Source organism: Pseudophryne corroboree, chromosome 9, assembly GCF_028390025.1.
Source record: "Pseudophryne corroboree isolate aPseCor3 chromosome 9, aPseCor3.hap2, whole genome shotgun sequence".
Classification (NCBI taxonomy): domain Eukaryota; kingdom Metazoa; phylum Chordata; class Amphibia; order Anura; family Myobatrachidae; genus Pseudophryne; species Pseudophryne corroboree.
This window is the reverse complement of record NC_086452.1, coordinates 102,451,429-102,462,291: the sequence shown is the minus strand read 5'-3', so window position 1 is coordinate 102,462,291 and position 10,863 is coordinate 102,451,429. Positions and strand designations below refer to the sequence as shown.

The 10,863-nt window shown below is 47.6% G+C and overlaps 1 protein-coding gene across 4 annotated transcripts in view; it reads left to right on the top strand.

Moving 5' to 3' along the window:
• ASTN1 (astrotactin 1) overlaps nt 1-9,914 on the top strand; it is a 689,393-nt gene extending 679,479 nt beyond the window's left edge. For all 4 annotated transcript variants that reach the window (XM_063939709.1, XM_063939708.1, XM_063939711.1 and 1 more), the window contains one exon: nt 9,370-9,914. In XM_063939709.1, the coding sequence (XP_063795779.1) occupies nt 9,370-9,607 (238 nt within the window). In that variant the 3' untranslated portion in view covers nt 9,608-9,914. The remainder of the gene's footprint in view (nt 1-9,369) is intronic.
• The last annotated feature ends 949 nt before the right edge of the window (nt 9,915-10,863 follow it).

Sequence of the window (10,863 nt, the reverse complement as noted above, 5' to 3'; positions counted from 1 at the left end):
GCTGGGTTATTCCGGGGGGGGCAGCCATTTTGTAACTGAACCAACATAGATGAAGATGCTGCCTATCAATTATTAATGTCACTCATTCCTGGTCAGTTGATTGGCTGCAATGATTGGTTGCTGTCTTATGAATATTAATAATATTGGCCCAGACAATACAATGGTTTCACTATTTGTAAAGAAATGCACATTAAAGAGCCAGAAAAGCTAATATTTAGCATTAATATATATCAAATGGTGTGTATTGTATAAAGTACTTGAAGTAGCTGGTGTGTTTTATAATACCTAAATATGCCCTTTCAGCTCTTTGCCAGTGGTCTGTAGCAGATTTATATGTCAGGTGAAAGTTAATTCTCTTACTAAACAAGCAGACAGTGAATGACACATTGACAATGTATTTTACCTTCATGCATCATATCTAAAAGTTTCCATTTGGGGGTTTAGTGGCCTGTTAAAATGTCACTGTAGTTACCGAAGGGCCGTTAGCCAATGAAAGTGAAGAGGACTTGAATGAGAAAGTATGTATTTTGTATGTCAGGGATAAGCCTGGCGTTTCACTAAGTTATTACTGAGGGGCTTATTTACTAATAAGCAGTGATAACTATTATTTTTTAGGAATAATCTAACATTGAGAAGCTGAGCAATATTCAGTTGCCTCATTGATACTAGCCCGGAGCAGGTTGGTTTAGCGTTCTCTTGGCCAGGAATTGTGCATGGGTGATACAGCTAGCCAGCTCAAACATGCACCATGGAGGTCAGACTTATTATTAAAACAGGAAATGGAAAGTCATGGTAAATATAAAGAATATGGAAGTACAGTATTGACTACAGAGTGTTATTTGAAGAACAGGGGAGGACTTTACCTGCGTGCAGAGCAGGGGTGGGTATGGGATACTGGCAGTCAGAATACCTAACACTAACTCTCCCCTCCACTCCTGCAGCCTAACCCTAATCCTCCATTCCTGCAGCCTAAATCTAACTTTTCCTTCTTGCAGCCTAACCCTAATCCTCTCCTCATGCATCCTAACCCTAACCCTCCCTTCCCGCAGTCTAACCCTCCACTCCAGGCACCGGTGTTCTGACCGCCGGGATCCCGTTTGTCGGGATGCCAAATACATCCTGCAGAGCATGTGTGTAGCTATGATGGGTACACATCGCACACCCTGCCCCCGTTAAAAATTATTTTCTTTCTGCAGCGGGGTACATTGGTTTCCACAGGGAAAACATCAGGGTGTAGAGATGAATCTTGATCCAGGCACCAACAGGCTAAAACTTTAGACTGTCCCAGGATGCATTGAGGCCTCCTCTATAACCACACCTCCAGGCACTGTGAGCTCAGTTTCGAGTTGGTGCCTGCAGAAGCAGGTGACTTAACAGGAGGCTGTACTGGGCAGACCTGAAAAAGCTTTTAGAAGACTTCAAGGGACGCAGCACTTACATGTCAGGGTGACATTCTGTGCTGCGTTTCCGTCACCTCCCAAGCCACGTCGCATACTCCCGCTGGCTCTGTTCCCGGGTACTTGCAGTGGAGACGCTCCGGCTCAAGGCACACGGTCGCAGACGCTCTCCTGGTTCGCGTGACTGCTACAGAAGGGAGGAGGTAAGAGGGTCCCCCAGGCAGGACCCACCATTAAATCGCGTTTCGGTCGCAGTCTAAGGAGAAGGACTGCGACGCTGGCGTGGACACTGTAACAGAGCAGGGACCCCACTATATCCACCAGGGCATAGGAGTACAGGTCGGATATATTAATATACACTTTATTAAGACTGCATAGTACCAGGTGGTGAGGACCAGCATAGGGGAGAAGGCGCTTGACCTCTAGCCCCTCCTCCAGATCCGGGCACCATCTACTGCTGGTGTTCCCGCCCTGGAGCTGGCTCACACTCTCCCTCACTCCCTGACTGAGACGCTGGGTGCCATCTTCTAGGATTAGCTGTGACTGGTCTCCGGGACTGCAGGGCAAGGTCTCCTCTGTAAATCCGCCTGTACATCAGCGCCGTGATTTTACAGACACATGTCAATATTAGACAGCGTTAATTAAGAACAAGTGTACCTGTGCCAGAATATATTGTACGAGTATTCTGATATACTGTATACATTCGGTCTCGGACCACGCATTGTTAGATATATATATATACATATACTAGTCCAGTGCAGTTTTATTGTCTTACTAAAATAATTATCTGCATTGTCACTGTGACTGTGTGTGCCTGTATTTGCTGTGTGGATTTCACTTTCAGTGTATCACAGCTATAGCTATCACTGTATTCTGTACCCTAAGGGACTAGGTGCGTCAGGGTCTCATATATAGTGCTGCACAATATTTACCATCAAGTGTATTCTATTGTGTACTTAGTCACATACTACCAGATTTATTCGCTGGTGTTGTGTACTGTGTACACAGTCACATAGTACCGGATTAAGACGCTGGTGTTGTGTACTGTGTACGCTGTCACATACTAGGGGATTTATTCGCAGATAGTGTACTCTGTCCGGCTGTATCGTACTCATATGCTCTGCGGTTACATTCACTAAAATGTCTAACACAAAGGGCGGGAAATCCACGGACGCTCCTGTATCATGGATTTGCCTGAGGGGGAAGCTTTGTATGGTGGTCTGTGTATTATGTGCCATACATCTCCCAGTCAGTCCACAGCTCCTGTAACCAATCAGGAGCCACCTTGGACATTGGGGGTCATTCCGAGTTGTTCGCTCGCAAGCTGCTTTTAGCAGCTTTGCACACGCTAAGCCGCCGCCTACTAGGAGTGAATGTTAGCTTATCAAAATTGCGAACGAAAGATTAGCAGAATTGCGAATAGACACTTCTTAGCAGTTTCTGAGTAGCTCCAGACTTACTCGGCATCTGCGATCAGTTCAGTCAGTTTCGTTCCTGGTTTGACGTCACAAACACACCCAGCGTTCGCCCAGACACTCCTCCGTTTCTCCAGCCACTCCCGCGTTTTTCCCAGAAACGGTAGCGTTTTTTCACACACACCCATAAAACGGCCAGTTTCCGCCCAGAAACACCCACTTCCTGTCAATCACATTACGATCACCAGAACGAAGAAAAAACCTCGTAATGCCGTGAGTAAAATACCTAACTGCATAGCAAATTTACTTGGCGCAGTCGCACTGCGGACATTGCGCATGCGCATTAGCGACTAATCGCTCCGTTGCGAGAAAAAAAAAACGAGCGAACAACTCGGAATGACCCCCAATGTTCTCATATATGCTTAATACGCTTGTGACATGCCTTACGCCCCTATGGGACCTCCTCTGCTATTGCAACCACATATTGTCCCTATGGTGAATCCGCCTTGGGCGGATAATTTTTCTACCCAGTTGCAGCAATTGAATCAATCTTTGGTTAGATGTAAGCCTACCCCACGTCATTCTGGTGTCAATGGGTCATCTAAGCGAGCCACTTCTTCCTCACAATTCACTAATCTCTCGGAAGATTCTTCTGATGAGGATGGGGAGTATACTGACCTGTCAGACACTGATACAGCTGCTTCTGATGAGGAATCTACAAGTCAGGTTGATGTCCCTGACCTAGTGGTTGCTATTAAGCAAATTCTACAAATAGATGATGATGTGAATCCCACTACTGTGTCTAAGAAACCTGATAAGTTTAAACGTCAGAAGGTTATTATTACAGCATTCTGACCATTTAGTAGACATACGTCAAGAACCCTGGTCTTCGCCAGGAAAGAAATTCTCCCTATCTAAAAAGATGGTAGCTCATTATCCTCTCCCTTCTGAGTTGTGTAACAAGTGGAAAAATTCACCACCGGTGGATTCCCATGTCACCCGTCTCGTGGTGTCATCTACTCTGCCTGTCACTACTGTCACCTCACCGAAGGAATCGACAGGTAAGCGTGTGGAGAGTTGCCTGAAGTCTATTTACTCCCTTACAGGTGCTATACATAGACCCACTATAGTAGCCTCCTGGGCTGAAAACAAATTGAAGCATGGGTTCAGGCATTAGATGAGGAGCTGCCTCAGGATATATCGGACATTGCCACCACCGCCTATTACATTCAGGAGGCGTCCTCTGAGGTAGGGGTGCTAGAGGCCAAGGCATCGACTACATCCATCCTGGCCCGCCATATTCTGTGGTTGAGGTCATGGAAGGTGGACCTGGACTCCAAAAAGGCCTTGGAGGTACTCCCTTTTAAGGGAGACATCCTATTTGGCAAAGATCTCAATAAGATTGTGACTGACTTAGTGGCTGCTAAGACTGCATTTCTCCCGAATACTAATCCTTCTGCACAGAAGGCAAAAGGTACCACTTTTCTCTCCTTTCGGCCTCAAGGGAAAGCAAAAGGTCAGGCATTCCCGAGACAATCTTGTGCTCCCAAAACCACCAAGCCCAAGGCAAAACAATCCTGTGCCGCCCGTCAGCCTGCTTCTAAACAAGACAAGCCTGCTGTATGACGGGGTGGGCCTCCCCCTGGGGGACCCCAGGGTGGGAGGCCGAATTCTGCAATTCACCCAGGTCTAGTTAAAGACCACTTCAGACACATGGGTGTGGGAAGTTGTCTCTCTCGGGTACGCAGTCTCTTTCAAGAGACATCCCCCTCGCCAGCTCTGCACAGCGGTCATCCTTTCAGATCCGTTGAAGACGCAAGCTCTACGACTGGTTGTGCGTTCCCTCCTGATACAGGAGTGGTAGTGCTGGTACCTATGTCCCAGGGGGGCAGAGGATACTACTCGACCCTGTTTCTAGTCCCGAAACCCAATGGGTCTTTCCGGCCTATACTCAACCTCAAATCACTGAACATGTTTGTGAGAGTGTCCAAGTTCTGTATGGAAACACTGCACTCAATTGTACTGGCCATGGAACCCAGAGATTACATGGTATCCCTGGACATACAAGATGCTTACCTGCATATACCTATTGCCATATCGCATCAGCAATATTTGCGGTTTGCTATTTGCAACCTTCACTATCAATTCCAGTCTCTGCCGCTTGGACTGGCCACGGCCCCTCGGATTTTCACCAAGGTTATGGCCGTAATGACGGCCCATCTCCGTGGCCAGGGAGTCAGGATCCTGCCGTATCTGGATTACTTGCTGATTCTGTCAAACTCCTACGATGTCCTCAGTAGTCATCTACACCTGACGATAGACTTCCTACAAGCCCACGGGTGGCTCATCAACTGGAAGAAGTCCTCACTGGTCCCTGCCCGGAGCATGGTGCACCTGGGGGCACTACTGGACACACACAGTCAACAGCTGTTTCTGTCTCCAGAGAACTTCAGGACAGGATCAGATACTTTCTATCTCGCCCAAGAGTGTCGATACACTCGGCGATGCAAGTAATAGGCCTCATGGTGTCGGTGTTTGACATGGTAGAGTATGCTCAATTTCATTCCCGCCCTCTGCAGAGGTTAATCCTTTCCAAGTGGGATGGCCTACCTCATCGGATCAAGTCTCACATGATCTCCTTGACTCCGGAGGTTCGTCTGTCGCTGACCTGGTGGCTACAGGACCAGCAGTTGAGCAGGGGCCGTCCATTCTGGATCCCCAACTGGGTCCTACTGACTATGGATGCCAGTCTAAGGGGTTGGGGCGCGGTGTTGGAGCAACACTCTTTCCAGGGTCGGTGGACCATGGAGGAATCACTCCTCCCGATAAACATTCAGTCAGACAATGCCACCACGGTGGCGTATGTAAACCATCAAGATGGCACTGGAAACTGCATGGCAATGATGGAAGTGTCAAAAATCCTTAGTTGGGCAGAAACGCCATCTGCCAGCAATATCGGCAGTGTTCATTCCGGGAGTCCTCAACTGGGAAGCGGATTTCCTCAGTCGTCAGGACGTGCACGTCGGAGAGTGGAGTCTTCATCAGGAAGTCTTTCAACTCCTAGTGGACAAGTGGGGCCTACCAGATGTAGACATGATGGCGTCTCAACACAATCACAAAGCTCCGGTCTTCGGATCAAGAACAAGGGATTCTCAAGCAGCGTTCGTGGATGCACTGGCAATTCCATGGAACTTTCGGCTGCCATACATGTTCCCTCCGGTGTCACTCCTGCCCAGGGTACTGCAGAAGTTCAAACAAGAAGGAGGAATACTACTTCTAGTTGCTCCAGCGTGGCCAAAATGGACAAAACTGAACTCATTATCTTTCCCCCAGCCAGAGCAACACCCCCTACAAATATCTCTATCACTGTTGACAACACTATCATCTCCCCCGTTCCCCAACTCCGCTGCCTGGGCGTCACTCTTGACTCCTCCCTCTCCTTTGCACCCTACATCCAAGCTCTGGCGCAATCTTGTTGGTTCCAGCTACGCAACATTGCTCACATCAGACCATTTCTCTCCCAGAGTGCAACTAAACTTATCATCCACTCACTGGTCATCTCACGACTCGACTACTGCAATGTTCTCCTCACTGGCCTCCAATCTGTCCTCAACTCCGCAGCCAGGCTCATCTTCCTCTCCTGCCGCTCCACTTCTGCCACTCCCCTTCGACAAAATCTACACTGGCTCCCATTCCCCTACAGAATCCTCTTCAAACTCCTCACCCTCACATACAAGGCCATCTCTAATTCCACTGCTCCCTACATCTCCAACCTCCTCTCCCTTCATACTCCCTCCCACCCACTACAGTCGGCTGATGACCGTCGCCTCTCCTCTGCCTTGGTCACTGCTTCCCATGCACAAGTTCAGGATTTTGCCCGTGCTGCACCCCTTCAGTGAAATGCACTCCCCCGCTCCATTAGATTCTCCCCGACCTTGCAAAGCTTCAAACGGGCACTGAAAACCCACCTATTTATCAAGCATACCCCTCCAATGCATAACCTAGTCCTTAGGCTGCTCCTCCATCCCCCTGCCCCATGCCTTGAACATCTCTGCTTTGCTTGCATACTGCCATCAGGCTTCCTCATGCTTGCTTGCACCTCATGTCATCTGTCTGTCGCCCCTCCCCACTAGATTGTTAGCTCTTCAGAGCAGGGCCCTCTTTCCTCTTGTTGTCTAACCCCTCTTCTTGACACATTTCACTCAGCAACCATTTTTACCTGCTTTTTCTCCTACTGGTAAAGGCTCCTCTCTATCTATGGCCGCCAGCCCCAAGCAGTACAATGATTACTCTCTCGCTACTTACATCTAAGCTGTATTATGTTTTGAGAATTGTGGTGCTCTTTGTTACCTGCTCTCCATCTTTGTTATTTATTTACTATTATGCTAAGTTTTGTCTCCCTGTACTGTCCTTTGTATGGCGCTGCGAAACACTTGTGGCACCCTATAAATAAAATGTAATAATAATAATGGGTTCTCAGACCTACAGGGTCTATTGCTAGATTGTCCTCTTCTACTTGCTCAACGCCCAGACCTCCTCATTCAGGGCCCTTGTATCTACCCGGACCTGGCCAGACTGGCTTTGACGGCGTGGCTCTTGAAGCTTCACTCCTGAGGGCCAAAGGATTCTCCGAGGCGGTTATCCAAACTATGCTGAAGGCCCGCAAACCGGCATCTGCGCGGATTTATTACAGGGTCTGGAATTCTTACTTCACCTGGTGTGCTACTAAGAATTGCGATGCTTACAAATTCAGTACTTCCAGACCTCTAACTTTTCTACAACAATGCCTGGATTTAGGCCTTCGTCTGGCCTCCCTCAAGGTTCATATCTCTGCTTTGTCGGTGTGGTTTCAGAGAAAAATTGCGTCTATTCCTGACGTTCATACTTTCACTCAGGGTGTTTTACGAATTCAGCCTCCCTATGTCCCTCCTGTGTCTCCATGGGATCTGTCTGTTGTCCTGAATGCCCTGCAAGAGTCTCCATTTGAACCTCTTGAGTCAGTGGACCTTAAATGGCTTATGGTCAAGGTCCTGTTCCTACTGGCTATTGCCTCTGCCAGGAGGGTGTCAGACTTAGGCACTTTGTCCTGTCGTCCACCCTTTCTGATTTTTCACCGTGACCGGGCAGTTCTTAGAACTCGCCCTGGTTATCTACCTAAGGTGATGTCATCTTTCCATCTTAACCAAGAGATTGTGGTTCCGGCTTTTATCTCTTCTGGTTTGTCCTCCAAAGAGCGGTCTTTGGATGTGGTACGGGCTCTCCGTATTTACGTTGAGAGGACTGCCTCTATTAGGAGGTCAGATAACCTTTTTGTACTCTTTGGTTTTCACAGACGTGGCTGGCCTGCGAACAAGCAAACATTGGCCAGATTGATTAGAATGGTGATTGCACAATCATATGCACAGGCTGATCTTCCAGCTCCTGCTGCTATTAAAGCCCATTCTACTTGGTCTGTTAGACCTTCTTGGGCGGCCCACCGAGGCGCGTCCGCTGAACAATTCTGAGAGGCGGCTACATGGTCCTCAGTGAACACGTTCATTAGGTTCTATGCCTTTGATACTTCTGCCTCCCAGGATGCTTCCTTTGAACGCCGGGTTCTCACGCCCGCTACGGCGCGTCCCCTCCCATGAGGAACTGCTTTAGGACATACCCAATGTTTTTTTCCTGTGGAAACCAGTGTACCATGCTGCAGAAAAGGAGATTTATGGCAGACTTACCATTGTTAAATCTCTTTCTGCGAGGTACATTGGTTCCACAGGGCGCCCACCCTGACGCACCTAGCTTCTATGGGTTTGTATGGCATTAGCCGCTAGTCCCTTCTCCTGTCATGAGAATGTGGTTCTATGTGACATCTTCCTTCTCTTTTACCTGCTCCTGCATTCGACTGGTTAACAAAACTGAGCTCACAGTGCCTGGAGGCGGGGTTATAGAGCAGACCCCAATGCATCCTGGCACAGTCTAAAGCTTTAGCCTGTTGGTGCCTGGATCAAGATCCATCTCTACACCCCAATGTTTTCCCTGTGGAACCAATGTACCTTGCAGAAAGAGTTTTAACAATGGTAAGTCTACCATAAATCTCCTTTTCCACCAGCGCCGCTAGTATAACCTTGGAACATGATGCAGGTGCCATGTGTCTGGAGATCTGTACATGTGTACTACAGGAATCACTGACAAAATGGCACCCACACCATTTTTCCAGAAATCAAAGCATGGGCAGAAAAAGCCAAGGTGGGCTCGAACAGAGGTGGCACCCAGGCCCTCCCCTCTCTTAAAGTGCCCCTGGTGCAGAGGGCATATGCCACTTGCCATGTGTTCATTTTAACATTAAGTACATTTATCAAGTTCTCTTTTAACCAATTTCTATGGCCATGGTAACTTTAATATTTTGATAGATATATGTCTGATTCATTTTTGTGATTGTATGATCTTTAATCCTCGCCACGTCTTTTATAGGGACAGGTTTGCAGGTGTTTATGTATACTTGGCTTCTACACATCTAAAACTAAATATTAGTTTTCATTCATATATAACAAAGAAAATGTTGTCTTTTTCTTCAGGAAAGCTGGCTTAGTTTTGTCTCAGCTTGATACCTTGAGTCCGAGGTGCAGCTATCTGTTGGGAGAACCAAGAATCAGCCTCCGTCGCACTTCTCTGCATTACCTGGCTTGTCGATACAGTGAACCCAAAGTCCACGCAATGAACTGGACGGATCTGAATAGAGACCTGCGGAAGAACTGTGAGGAGCAGATATTGATAGTTCTGAGCAATGATTATGGAGACAGCAAGGACAACTAAAGGTCACTGGTGCCCAATTCAGTACCAGGACTCAGGAACAGACTGTGTGTTAAATACACGCAAACTGGCTGAGTTATTGCACACACTGTACTGTTGTTGGATTAGTCTATTGATCTTAGAACACAAAGTAAATTTGACAAATGAATTGACTGGCACCTGCTAGCTTCTGGAATCATGGATAAGGCAAGAGGATCAGTCAAAATATAATCTCCTACATCATGGTGCACTGTTCATAAAACAAGTGTCATACTGGAACCCTAACCTCCCCTACTAGATCAGATCTCATTAAATGTTCTACTGTATTTTACCCAATGTCATGGACATGAATATTTAAATCGGTGCAACAATTGCGTAACTCAGGCTCTAGGTCATGAAGATGTTTACCCTGTTCTACCATGAGGTCTGTGCAATGTCTTCTCATTTCCATGATATAGGGGTAGCAAGAATCAGTGTTCCAGCATGGTGGAGAACGTCAGACGCAGAGATGTAACTGCATAAAATTAGTACCTTTTCCTTTTGTCTTCAAAGGAAAATGACACAGTGAAAGTTTCTCCATGTGTTGAATAATAGTGCCCCTGCTGCAGATCTGATATGTTCTCCTCACCTGTCTTCTTACAGGACTGGAAGCCACAGGGCCGTTCACACAGTGCCTGATTCTCAGTGGGTGGGTTTATAAATCACTGTCTTCCAGCTGCACAAATGAAACAACAGATTTAGTAGCAGCTTTGGCCCCTGAAGAAGATCCCTGTTTAACTAAGCAATTTGTCAATGATCCAGACAAAGCCTTTTCTGGAACTTTGCTATTAATTACCGCAAAGCCTTCAAAATTATTTAGCTCATGATTTTTAAATATATATAACAGACCAGTACTTTTGGTTATTTTACCAGTAGCCAAGATGTAGTCACTCAGTGTTAGACATGTTGGTGTGGAAGAGATGAGTAGTGAGCATGTCATGGTGCCATGTGGCTGGACTGCAGACATTGAGGGCCATTCCGAGTTGATCGTAGCTGTGCTAAATTTAGCACAGCTACGATTATCTTCCCTGACATGCGGGGGGACGCCCAGCACAGGGCTAGTCCATCCCGCATGTCAGTCCCCCCCCCCCCCCCCCCCGCACAAGTACAAAAGAATTGCACAGCGGCTATGCTTTTGTACATGTGGAGTAACTCCCGGCAACTCCCGTCACGTAGCCGATGCGGCCCGCCCCCCTGCACGGTCCGGTCACGCCTGCGTTAGCCTACCGCGCCCCCCTTAA